The sequence below is a fragment of the Hippoglossus stenolepis genome, chromosome 9 (genome assembly GCF_022539355.2).
Source record: "Hippoglossus stenolepis isolate QCI-W04-F060 chromosome 9, HSTE1.2, whole genome shotgun sequence".
Classification (NCBI taxonomy): domain Eukaryota; kingdom Metazoa; phylum Chordata; class Actinopteri; order Pleuronectiformes; family Pleuronectidae; genus Hippoglossus; species Hippoglossus stenolepis.
The window spans coordinates 21,179,358-21,192,749 of NC_061491.1; the positions used below are offsets into that span (position 1 = coordinate 21,179,358).

The 13,392-nt window shown below is 40.3% G+C and overlaps 1 protein-coding gene across 1 annotated transcript; it reads right to left on the reverse strand.

The window, feature by feature from the left end:
* Nucleotides 1-8,829: 8,829 nt before the first annotated feature.
* On the reverse strand, nucleotides 8,830-11,969 carry ptger4a (prostaglandin E receptor 4 (subtype EP4) a). Its single transcript, XM_035166157.2, has 2 exons — nucleotides 10,860-11,969; nucleotides 8,830-10,338 (listed from the first exon to the last, which is right to left on the reverse strand). The coding sequence occupies exons 1-2, from the start codon at nucleotides 11,640-11,642 to the stop codon at nucleotides 9,793-9,795; spliced, it is 1,329 nt and encodes a 442-aa protein (XP_035022048.2). The 5' UTR covers nucleotides 11,643-11,969; the 3' UTR covers nucleotides 8,830-9,792.
* Nucleotides 11,970-13,392: the final 1,423 nt, after the last annotated feature.

Here is a 13,392-nt window from a genome sequence, read left to right on the forward strand (position 1 = left end):
TGTGATACAAAGTTCATGACTTGAACAGGCAAAATCAAAAGAATGTGACCCTGTGAGCATCAGTGTTCAACCCCATTATAAAACCTTATTATGGGCTCAGAACCTTTCCTCGCCACCTGCAACCTTCAGCGGGAGTTTTCTCTTGTTTTATAGTTTCTAATTAAATTGAAAAAAGATATGTGCACTTTAAGCAGATTACTTTCTTAAAGAAAGACACCCCCGGTGTGTCGCAGTTTTTATGGAGCAAATGGTCTCAGAAAGACGACTGAAGTGTCCTTGAACTGAACATGACTGGAATTTGGATTTTTGTTTTTCCTCTCAGAGAATACATTAGGCCGTAGCTGTCCTGACTATGGCCTCCAGTGGTTAGTGTTGAGAAAAGTGGTATGATAGAAAAAAGACGACTCTGCAAATTCACGAGACACTTTTCCATAAGTTAAGTCAAACATATGGTCTTTCTTAACCAAATAAGTGGATAACACAACGCAGCGCACACCCTTTAATGCCTGGAAAGCAGACTTTAGAATAAGAAAACAGTTTGGGGCAAACTGTGAAACAATCACATCACTAATGCTTTAGTAACTTAACAAATAAGATTTATTTTAATTTCATGATTATTAAACACAGTTGCTTATTTGTGCTTTAAGAGTAATTGATCAACATCTTAGTGCAAGATAGCAAGATGTCCTTTCCACATTTCTATTCTTCAATTCAACATTTAAAAATAATCTTTCTGATCTGACTAATTCCTAGAAGATGATTCATAACTATTTCAGATTATTGGCGAAGCCCAGGACATGTGAGTCGGTCTGTTTATCTTCTAAAGCCTGTTTCACCTTATATGAGAATACTATATGGAACTGCATGGGACTATATTGCACAGTATACACTGATAAATAAAGGCAGGTAACAAAAGAGGTGACGTCCATCTCGGACACTGGAGAGTCATCAAGTCTGGCTTCGATTTTCCCCCTGTAGGTATATTGTTTGGAAAATACCGTAAGAGGTGGTGGGTGCAAAGGAGACAGAGTGCAACAGAGAGAGATCAAGAATATATGCCTGCTGAAAGTGCACTCAGGAGGCGACATCTGATATAGTTTGTGTGCAAGTCAGCGCACTTGTTCCCAGTCGCTGGTAAAACACTTACATTCATGTTGATCCACACTGCCGACAATTACTGGCACCGCTCAGGGCGAAGTGAGGGAGGCGCCTCATTACATTTGGTAGGAGCTGAACTCCAGAATCACAAGTGGAAGACGAAAATTGAGCCGTAGGACGATACGTTTTTAAACACACACACACACACACACACACACACACACACACACACACACACACACAATGCACATTTATTATGATTAATAGCATGCGTAATAGTCACTGTTTTGAGAAGTGTTTGTTCATGAAATACCCAGAAACATACTTTCCCCACTAATTTCATGGCCTTTGAAGTCAATGATTTCATAAATTATTTTAGCTCGACGTAAAGCACCTGATTTATGGTTTGTTGCTGTTGATCCATCTCTGTGACCTAAATGACCCCCTCCACTAAATCACGATTCACGGGTGCACTGCACCTTTCACCAGACGCATTCCCGTGCAAGCCACTGGCTCGGAGGCACAACTAACGAGATGGAGGCAATTTTCAAATACTTGACGTAGGAATGATCTTTGCAGAGGCAGCAGAAGACATGCTGAGCGTGCACGTGCAAGCACCAAAGCAGGCAATGTGTCAACTTACACGGTGCCAAGCTGAGAGGAAAACCACCCAGTACCAGTGTTTGTTAACTTTAACTTTTACTGTAAAGTTATTTAACCAAACTAAACTATGGTATGGTTGGGTGTTTCTAAATGCTAATATGAGTGCTCTTATGTGTTTAAAATCTTTGTTTTACAATGAACTTTACATTTGTGATAGGTACAAGGTTAAAGTTGAACTTCATTTTACAGTTATCATATGAATAACTTACACAGAGTAAAAACAGACAATTATTACAGGGTAAAGTAAACCCAGTATCATAAATATGTTATATTGACCAAAACTGTGTCCACTTTGTCCCGATTATTGTATTTTTCATTATATTTTTGTTATTTTAAGTCGTATACACTTCCAAAGACCCGTTGATAAATCATTTGCTTTCCTACTCATGCACTCTGTGGTTTATGAATTGGCTCTATACATCAGTCAATGCTAATGTTGGCAACCAGGGCATCTTGGTTTGAGTTATGAAGTGCTGAAATCTTAAAATAAATCAGGAAACAAGCAGCGTTTAACCCACCAACATTGTTTCTGACCACCAATTTTGAGGAAACCTCAGAGCAAGACACGGTAACACGATACCCGGGCGGACGAGAAGCACGGCCTCCGGCATCTGGAGAAGCTCTGCGGTCAAATTAACCTGTTTTTGAAATAAATGATTAATGGTGCGGATAAACAAGGAGGGGAAATGTTAGTCAGCTTGTAATAGGTGATGCAGGGATAATGATTATTTGAGCATTGAAGGAGAAACATTCTTAGACTCAGCAGCTGTAAAAAAAAATAAAAAATGCTGAGAGCTCCAAGAATCACTGAGTAAGAAGCAGAGTTGGCAGAGACGGCAGCGCGAGTGGGGGGGGGCTGTTGGCTTCCAGTAGGTGTGGACATGTGACTCCCTGTTGGAGCACCTCTCTGTGCGGTTGTGTTAACTATCAGCGTTTGTGCTCAAATAAGATACAAACAACTGTAAACTGATGAGTCCTTCTGATGGGATTAATGAAATGTTTTTCTATAGTAAACTAAATCCTTAGTTGTACTATACTTACAAAAACAACTTTTCTTGTTCAGTTATTTCTGTGAACAACCTAATGAGCACTGGATTATGGAGATATTATTCTAAATGTTTTAGTTTTTAAGAGGTACATGAACTTTTGGACTCCCTGTGATATGGAGTATACATTGGCCCTCTCTCCTATTTGTTTTAACCAGCGCCATAACCAGAGATTTTAGAAATATTGCTGTTATGTCCAATATAATGTCCGAGCAACCCACGACCCACAACTACAGAGACCTGTGGAAAACATCAGTATCATTTGATTTATCGTTTTTCCTTTTTTTGGTCTGTGTTTTATGTATGACACAAAGTTTCTCCATTTGATGGTCTGAAGAACCCACACCAAGTTTAAAATATACTGGTATCAGCCAATAAAAATCCCGGCATGTTTAACTAAATACAATTATCAAAATGTAAACACAACAATGTACATCCAAAGGACATGACTCTCTGTATTAGTTATGGTCCTGCTCTTAGTACTATGTATTTATGGAACAGTGGCGTGGTCGATTTGTTTGAGTGCTGGAAAGCACTTACACGCACGTGTATACGTGCACGAGCACACTTGAGTTGTGGCTTGTTTCAAAGGTCATGAAACCACCGTTCCTAAATTTACATACATTAGTCAAGTTTGCCCGACCACATGCTCAAATGTTCGAATGACTCCATGAACAGTTTCATCATGTTGAGGATGTTTAGGCAGTCGGCCCAACGTCTCGCTAAATGACAGTAGTAAGTAGTTTGTGTTGAGGTCAAACTCAGAGTTTCTCATTGGAATTAAATACTTTGTGGGGTGTTGTCAATAATCTTTCACACACACAAGTTCAAAAGTGTGGGGGGGTATATCTGCTTGAAAACCTAGATGGCAACAAAGCATCAGTATATCACTAACCAACTACATTTACTTGTTGGTTTACATGCTACGTTAAAAAAAGCTCTGTTCAAGACCATCATATCCACTGTGCAGTATTTCTCCACCGTGTCAAAGCAGAGTGTTAGCGACAGCCACATATATCAAGTACAGCTCGTCTGGAAGGTTCCTGAGAAAAGCTCAGGGAAGCTGCTGTGTGCTGCTCTTTAATGAAAGTGGGGTTAACCAGACGTACATTTGCCAAACCAACGACCTAATTTGACTCCATTGAAGTTTCCCCCCAGAAAAGTTGAAATCTGTTTGATAAAACTTAATTTGTTCCTTTTGTGACACAAAGTTTTTTTTATTTTTTAACGTGGAATTACCTCATTATTGTCCCTTTTTGTGGTCGATTTCTGACCAAACGAAAAATCAGCCCAGCCTCAGGGGGCAGTAATGAGTCTATTAGAGCGTAAGCCACGTTCCATTTAACCTCAGAGCTCAGAATGATTCGGAAGTTGCAATTCTAACAGAATTTCGACTTTGAAGGTCAGAGGAACCTCACCACCCCTGACTTCGAAATCCAAGATGGCACCGACAGTAGTGAAAGCTGTAGTTTTTACTAACGTAAACATTGTTCCTGTGCAACTGGAACGCTACCAACTCGGGTTGTTCGGGTGTGACATCATTCAAATGGAAAGTTGTATTGGCAAAAAATGCACAGCTCCTTCTATAAACTTTTCTAGAGCTCCGCTGTGCAGGACGCAGTCTTGAAAAAGTTGATATCAGCAACTTTGTCCTTCTTTATTATTTATTTAACTAACTCGTGATGGTACTGTCTACTTTATTAGCTCACATTAGCCACATGCCACTGACAGTTGTCATTTCAACACTTTTGTCTAAAACACTCAACTTTTAGGTAAAGTCCGTAGACTAATTAAAGCCTAGAACATGAACACCAGAATCAGAATCAGAATCAGAATTCTTTTTATTGCCAAGTATATTTACATATACAGGAAATTGCCTTGGTGTGGTTGGTGCCTTTGGACATAACAACAAATCGGACATAATCACATGTATCAGTGGGATAAGAACTGCCCAAAATGACAGAAACTCTCTTTGGAAAAAATGTATTTGCTGTGTAGGCCAACTTTGTACGTGCAGGTTCTGAGATGGATGAGGCGAGATTTATGAGCTATACTGTAGCCAGCCACCAGGGGGTGACTGAGATCTTTTGGCTTCACTTTTGGGGAGCTTTCATGTCATCCATCTTTATTTAAAGAAAAAGCACTTGAGGTTGAGACTGGAGACAGATTGTGATTTTTGATAAATGTCATAAACACACGGTCTTTGTCCTGTCGGCTTGTCGCAGCATGGCGCCTCCTATTGGTGGTAGACATTATATGATGTGCCACAGTGATGCAGTTTAGGTGTGTTTTCAGCTTTAGCGACTGCAGATGGTTGTAGGCGTTCAGTGCATTTTCTTGTAGCACCAAACCTGATGCATGTCTTATATCTTCTTACCATTTCTGTTTTTTTGTGTGTGTTTGTGTGTGATTTCTTGTTGCTTTTTGTCGTTTGTAATTTCTAAGATGAAGACATACAACTGATGTCACTGGTTTGATCTCGACCCAGAGTGTGGGAGGTGCACAGCACGTAATGACGGATGATTTCGGTCATTAATCTTTCATCTGGACGCTAAGCAGTCAATTTCCTCAGCAACATGTAGTTTGTGCAAGTAATGTGAATTTTCCTGGGAGGTCTGTGTGTGATACGAATTGGAAATTTATGGATATTTCTTACTCAGAAACCCACTGAAGTGACCCACTGTGCATTGTGGAGAACACTTGGAAAATATGAAAAATGTGACCCTGGTGTATACACCCACACACACACACACGCAGTGACACACACACATATCTGCACTATTAACAGACGCTATAATGCTTGCATTGCTTTTGAACCTTTGTCTGTCCGCTTTAAACTTGTCCCAGGAAAAAAAACATAATCAGATATGTAAATATTGTATTTCCTTCCACTCGGAGGTCTGAGCACAATAAGGTTTTCATTTTGCTGGAAACTATTTCACTTCCCATTTACAGGAACAAATTGATCTGCAAATAGTTTAAAAGGTGTAAAACAAATCCTTGTAAAAATCTAGATTTCTGTGTTTTCTGTGGCTTGTTGATGGGTCACGTAATGTGGCTCAGTTTTTCCTGTTTGCACGAGTATTATATAACAATGGAGATCAAAGTTACCAATTAGTTTCATGGGAACTTGCTGGTGTTCATAATTCTGCTTTAAAGGGCTTTGAAATAAGTGGCTCTACATACTGTATATTTGTGTGGGACTTAACAGAGTCAGGAGGGTGAGCCATTCCTTCCCTGGAGCTGCTCACATTGCTGTAACTGAACACAAAGTACCAACATAAATGAAGCTGGGATTCTAACCCCTTTAACCCCCCCCCACACCCCCAAAGGAAAAATAAATTAATTTACTTTTTCTTGTCATCTTTTATTATTTTTGTGTTTCGTTTGTTTTGTCTAAGACTTTGACTCTTTGCAGATAATCTGATCTGATATAGTAAGACATTAAATCAAGGTTAATTTGAAATTTACAAATATATTGCTTCGAAAATAAATTTTATATGAAATAGTTCCTATTAAATATGTATATATATTATATATATATGTATATATATATATATATATATATATATATATATATATATATATATATATATATGTATATATATATATGTATATATATATATATAAAGAGAGTTTTCTTGTTGTGATTTATATATATAAATATCCCAGAAATAGTGTGTTCATTGCTTTGAATATTATTTGAATATATTGTTTTGGACATATAGGAACAACATTAAAACAATTCTGTATTTTTTTATATTAACTTCTCTTGACCTTCACTGATCAAAGTGTGTGTGTGTGTATATATATATATTTAAAAAATCTGAACAAGAAAACAGGTGGTCTTCTCACTAATTTAAGGGAAACTGCAAACTCCATTTCATACCTATTTTTGTTCACTCATAGGCAGAAGCTCAGGCTCTTATAACACTCAATTATCACTTTGTGAATCTGTTCTACTTCAGCTCTGCCACATTTCTGGACCGGGATTGTTTCGTGTCCTTTTCAATGGCGGGTGACGGCAGACGTCGTGGAGCAGCAGGTGTTTTCTGCTGTGTATCAATGGGCCCGGAGGTGACAGAGTGCAATGCGTCACTGAACGACCCCGCTGATGTAAAGCAGCTCCACAGGTTTGTAATAACATTTGTTCAAAGTTGTATATCACTTATCCACTTAGGATTTTACCCAAGTATCACCGCTTCCCACCCGAATACATCCAAAAATACTAACCCCTTGGCCTGTGAGTAAGAGTGAGACATTGAGAGGAGACGCTGAAACCTGAGGTCAGGGAGGCTATTCTATGCAGCTCATTTGTATGGGGTGTGAATGTACACCTGTTCACACAGATGGTAAACATCAGCCTCATTGCTTGTCCATTTATACATTTAATTAGGTGAGGGAGAGCAAAGAGGATCAAATTGCGGAGAAGTGGGAGGCTTGTTGTAGCGTCTCACTGTTGTATGATCCCATTTTTCACAGTTTAATTCGATTAATGTGTGTCGTTCCCAGAGTCTGGAGGCCGCTCTGCCACTCTGTCTTAGGCGTCTCGGCGATGTGTTTACCTTAGCCACTGCATTGCTTGTTTAAGCTTAATTGCAATGAATTGAAGCCTCAGATTGTGTTTATTGTTTCAGGGGAGAAGCTCTCTCGGCCAGGTCTACTTCCTGAGATCCTGTTTTCCTTTTATTTTCCATTAGACTAACACGCTCGTTTTTTTCTCCCCTTCTCTGTGTGTCTAGCGTTAGCCATTTGACACATTACCAAGATCCAGAGGCTTTTTTTCTAAGCTTTCAGGATTCTTCATTGCGAGTGTTATGCTTTTGTTTGTTTGTCTGTAGACTTTGGAAACGCGGTAGCCGGCTCTTCTCATGGCCATTTGTCTGCACTGATGCGGGTCATGGCATGATCTCACCAAACCTACCCAGGAATAAGGAAGTATGAGAAACTTGATCATATTAGCAACTTCCGCTTTATGTTGACAACATATGACGACATGTCAAAGGCCACGTAAGCTGTGTAATTGTAGTGTAGTAACGTAAAGTGGCATTATACGCATTTGTATTCCTGAATTATCTGTAGTTTCTGCTTAGTTTTGACACACATAAAAATTGTATGAATTTAAATAAAAAAAACATGCTGAACTACTGTAAATGTAGACTTCATTCTCAAATACAGCAAAAACAAATAAAAAAAAATTGCATAATTCAAAATGTATTAAGAAACCTAATATAATTGGTCACTTTGATGTCAAACTTTGGTTTTAACGAAATATCCTTGTACTGTGAAACGCCAGAGGGTCGTGTTACTCAGCATTTATCTATACATATACATAAATATATAATCAATGGTAACATAAGAGACGAGAATGGCAGAACATAATCCACGGCATTAGGCAACAATCTGGAGTCAATTTAAAAAAATGGAAAAGGAGGCGGCGAGCGATTTTCAAAGCTGCTGAAACTGCAGACATAAAGCTCATTTGAGTGGAAAAGCTCAGACGAAACACGAGTTCAAAAGTTCAGTCTATTATATGTTGGTAAGACGGGAGCAGACGGTGTCAATTGACTGACATTATAGCACATTAAAGGAGGGAACATTGTCACTGTTAAAAATGCAGCTTTGCACAGAAAGGGATTTAATGGATACTAGAGCTGAACATAGCAACTGTTCTGTGTCTTTTCAAACAAAATACCAAACATTTGCGGGTGTTGACGCAAAACATTCTAGTTATTTGTGATTGTCTCTGTTTTATATCATTGGAAACTGAATATTTGTGGCTCTGCACTGACCTTTCCCCCGGTTCCTGGAAGGTGCATGTGATGGGTCATTTTCACAATTTTCAAAAAATTACCCAATTATGTGAGACAGTCACTGGCAGGATAACTGTTGGTGGAGACCTAACGGAAACACAACATCCAAATATGTTCTTCAAATATCTTTTGAGTTCTTTGACAGACATGACAAAGGTTAAAAGACATAGAATATAATTAATGTGGAGCAATACATCTGTAGACTTGTGATTTATTAACTAGAACCTTCTCTTAGAGAAGAATAATTTTATTACAGACAACATTTGACACAACATGGATCATTTAGAACATTGCACTTCTCAAACTGACAGCTGTGCCGAAAAGTGCTCATCTTAATACTCCGCACCAACCAACATCTGTCCACCAACTTACACCACATCTTCTGTAGCTGCGGAAAAATTGTCCAACATCACCATCAGTCAGATTCAAATTGGTTTGGTGTTAATAATTATGGCACAGGACTCTTTGCCCCCCCCCCCCACCGTATGATGGAAAACAATGTTTTCTTAATTTGAGATGACATATTTGTGTGTATTCCAGGACAGAGGAACAAAAACACCGGTATTCACGACATGATAATACTGCACTGTACATTAGTCATAGAACTAACACGATACCTCCTTCAAAAAGCACTGTACAATGGAGTTTGTTAAACAACCCGAACCTTACAATGGCAGCACATGTGCCAGTGATTACTCATAAGGATCACATTCAGCACTGTTTTCATTTACCATATAGACCACAAGCTTGTGACTCAATTATTCTAAATTACTGGCCCCATCCACTTTACTGTAATGGTTTCCACAACGATTGAACAAAGTAGCTGAAATTAGGAGGGATTGCTTTTCACCCACTGATACTTGAGCCATGAAGAAGTGGGTCATCTCTGCTTTGATAACTGCTGTTTTGGGCAAAATGACAAAATCTGTTCCCCACAGTCACAGATAGCCATCTCTGAGGTAGCTGGGTGCAGAAACAAGATGACAAAGCTCACAGCACTTCAAGTTTCTCTGTCTCTTTCTCGCAGCATGTGTCCGACTTCATGCGAGGAGTCATTCATTCTTTTTATGTGCCAACCCCATTCTTCAGGGTTTTCAAGGTTCACTTACTGAGGAGTAATTCAGTAGATCTACCTGTGAGCGATCTGAGAACTTTCTCCTGATTCAGTTAGTTCAGATGCATTTCTCCTCCGCTGTCTCAGAGTTCAGTGACATTTGGATTGCAGGATCTTTTGGACACGGCACGGCTGAAAGGTCCCTGATTACATCTGTCCCTTCTCTGCTCTGAGCTTCAATGCTGCCCTGCTCAGAGGATAAAGAAGCTTGTGAGTTTCTGGCCGAGGAAGGTTGTGAGCCAGAGAGTCTGTCTGTTTTATGACAACTTCCAGGGTACACCTCACATCCCTCTGGCAAGTAGAGGAAGGTCTGGGAGGTGCTGTTGACATCTCGCATAGAGTCTCGGTTGGAGACCGAGGAGAGCTGATGAGCATCAATACAGGGGAAGTTTCCCTGTCTCTGTTGCCCCCTTGCTTCCATTTTGCAAAACAGACACTTGATTTTCTCAATGAGTTTGAGGAGAACAGCCTTGCGCAGCAGGATGTAGATCCAGGGGTCCAGGATAGGGTTGAAGGAGGCGAAGCGTATCGCTCTTAGATCTGGGTTTTTCTCCAAGTTCATTTCAACTGGAGTTTTGTAGAGCTGGTTCAAAAACACCTGCGCCTGCAAGGACAACAAGAATAGTTGCTGAGTAGATGGATGAATGTTTTAAATTGTTTGCAAGTGCGCACATTTGGATGTGCACGTGTGTGTTTTTGAAAGGAAGAGTGGAAATGTGGATGAGTAGCCAAAGAGAAGAGTCACCAAGAGCAAGAAAAGAGGAAAATAAAAATAAATAAGAATATGTTTGAACTTTCCTCCCTAATTACCCACGTGGACTTGTATCAAACTCCATGAACAGATTGTTCCATGTTCAAATGGTACATTTCTCCGAAGAGAGCCGTGCGTAAAACGTGCACAGTGGATATAGGAAAAGACGAGAGTAATAGTTTATAAGGGGGAATAAAAAGTTATTTAGAGCTTAATAATCATATTTTAAATGTATTGTCTAATAACACACACTTCTCTGTGTCAAATTGATTGACTAAACATTTCTAAAAATGATTTTCTACCTAAAAGAGCCATGCGTAAAACGTGCGTAATGGTTAGAATTAACACAGTGAGTGGACGAAAAGAGAACTTACAACAAGGGGGATGGAGCAGATGAGCACCACTGCCGATGTGCCTATCAGCAGAATGACCATCTGAATCTCTGCACCGGCCAGACGCCCAAAGCTGCGTCCTCTCCTCTGCGGGTCCACGTTGCGCCCCATGTCGGTTCCCAGCGACATCCTGCGCACGAAGCGCCGATGCATCCTTATCAAAGCCACACACACCAGCACGTTACAAATGACAGTGGCGAGAATCAGGAGCGAGCTGAAACCTGCATACATGTAGGAGTAGGCTGCATCGCTGGTCTTGTTGCTCCTCCACTCTAGAAAACACCAGGTTTGCGGGTATTGTTTCTTCACCTGTCCGAAGCCCAAAATCGGCAGAGCGCAGAACAGCGCGTTGGAGATGTAGATCGTTAGCAGAGTTAAACCCGCCAGTTTCTGGTCCACATAATCATTGTAGAAGTAGGCATGGTTTATAGCGATGTATCTCTCCACCGACATGGCACAGATGATGCTGAGTCCCGCCAGAGAGAAGAACAGCATCGTGAATCCAAAGTACTGGCACAGCGGGTCGTCGCCGGGCCACGATCCTTTCACATAGATGGCGATGGTGACCGGACTGGCCAGCAGTGTGCCCAGCAGGTCCGTGACTGCCAGTCCACACACCAGCGTGTAGAAGGTGGTTTCCTTCTGCTCTTTGCGTGTTTTACAGAGAACCACGATGGCGATGACATTCCCAACCACCCCGAAAATAAACATAACAGACGGAATGGTCGGCACCATGGTCCTCCCGGTCATCGACTGATTATTCATTGTTCTGCCCTCTACACGCAGTTCAAGACGAGTGAAACAACTTTTCTTAGCGCCAGTATTTCCAGTCTAAAGCTTGAAACTCATATGTACTTGAAATTTGCCTGAGTGACATTGTCAAATAAAAAAAAAAACACCTTGCAACTTATCTCAGAAGACAAACTTTAGAAAATAAGCCTGCGTGCCTTTGAGCATCCTCTGTCTGCTGCTGCTGCTGCTGCTGCTGTGGTCAGCGACGTGTCAGTGGTGATTTGCTATCAGAGACTCAAAGATGTGCAAGACAGGAGTTCACTCTCCAGCACAGAGAGATAAAAGCAGGCAACAGACACCAGTGGCTTCATTGAAATGAGGCTCTGCCTTCAAGCTTCCTGCCGGGTTCGGTCCCTCCCCTTCACTTCACTTCAACCCTCATCAGCTGTTCAGCCCGGTGCAGGAGAGGCCTCGGACATCTTGTGCAACACCATCACACAGAGGTTCACCAGCACTCACTGCAAATGTTCAACAGCAATGGGTTATATATTATTAAGTTAAGCAATTGGCCATCTGTAAACTGAAGTGGATTTTTTGCTGTTAAAATAAGTATAAAGACAAATTATATTGAAATTTACATTTTGATAAACGAGGCGAGTCTTGTATCCACCTGAAATGTATGATTGGCTTCATTCCATGCAGAATAAAGTCATCATAAATTGAAATATTCAGTTTAAAGACAGGTGTGAAAAGTTAAACTTCCTATATTTGAATTAGGAAAAGTAGCACACATGAGATTTGATTTAATGATTTTACTTCATCACAGATTTAAATTTTAACATTTGATCACAGAGCTGATAATCAATATAGGGTTTGTATTTCTCATAAACCATTTTAAAACATAGTGTATTTATGGTAGTTATCTATTAAATTGTTGTACTTTTGGAACTGAAAATCTTTGAAACATCTAGAAAAAAAGTAAATTATTCTAGACCAATTGCAGAGCTGCAGAAACTTTGCTTTGTCTTTAGTACAAACTGATTAAGACTCGACAACTTGTCGAGTGTATTACTGAGGACACTGCAAGAGCCAATGATAAAAAGAATCCCACGTCAGTATTGTTGCAATACACCCTCCAACCACACGTCGGAGCATAGAGCTGCTGTGCAGAACTCTTGCCCCATTTGTAAATTTGCAAACGGCTTTTGTATTGCAATATGTTTTGAAGGTGTATTACATTAAATTAATGGTTTTTAGTGTTACATATTATTAGTATTATTTAAAGTTTTTTTGTCCCGATAAGTTGCAAAAGCATCTTCCCCTTTTTTAGTGAGTCCAAATTTTCTGTAAAATTAAATAAAATTAGAGTGCGAGTAACTAAACTGTTAGTTTTCTGCATTATTTCTGTGCTTTTTAACATCTATTTGCCAACACGTTTGACGAACCAGCTTATCTGTACTGATGCTGTCAGCAGTGGGCGGGGCAGACCTGTGTCTGGAGCTCCTCTGAATGTTGTCTTGACCCTGAACCAGCTGTCAGCTGCATTAGATGTGATAAATCACCACTGACATCCACATCATCCAGCAGGCGGATGTTGGACCTTTGAATAACACGAATAAGAACTGAGTCTTGAATAAACCCGGAGCTGCATGGGTAAAAACACAGTTTCCCCCCCTCGTCTGGTTCACGACTGCTTTCAGAGAAAAAGCTGAACCCTGTGACCTTGAGCCCTGATGCCTGACGTCATCCCGTCAGACTGACCCCGTGTTCTTGGGAAACACAC

What these genes read in the sequence shown, in the direction of transcription:
- ptger4a (XM_035166157.2), bottom strand. Translation starts at nt 11,642, where the DNA reads ATGAATAATCAGTCGATGACCGGGAGGACCATGGTGCCGACCATTCCG. An exon ending in TCTGCTCCATCCCCCTTGTT is followed by an intron (nt 10,339 to 10,859) that starts GTAAGTTCTCTT and finishes TTGTCCTTGCAG; the next exon opens with GCGCAGGTGTTTTTGAACCA.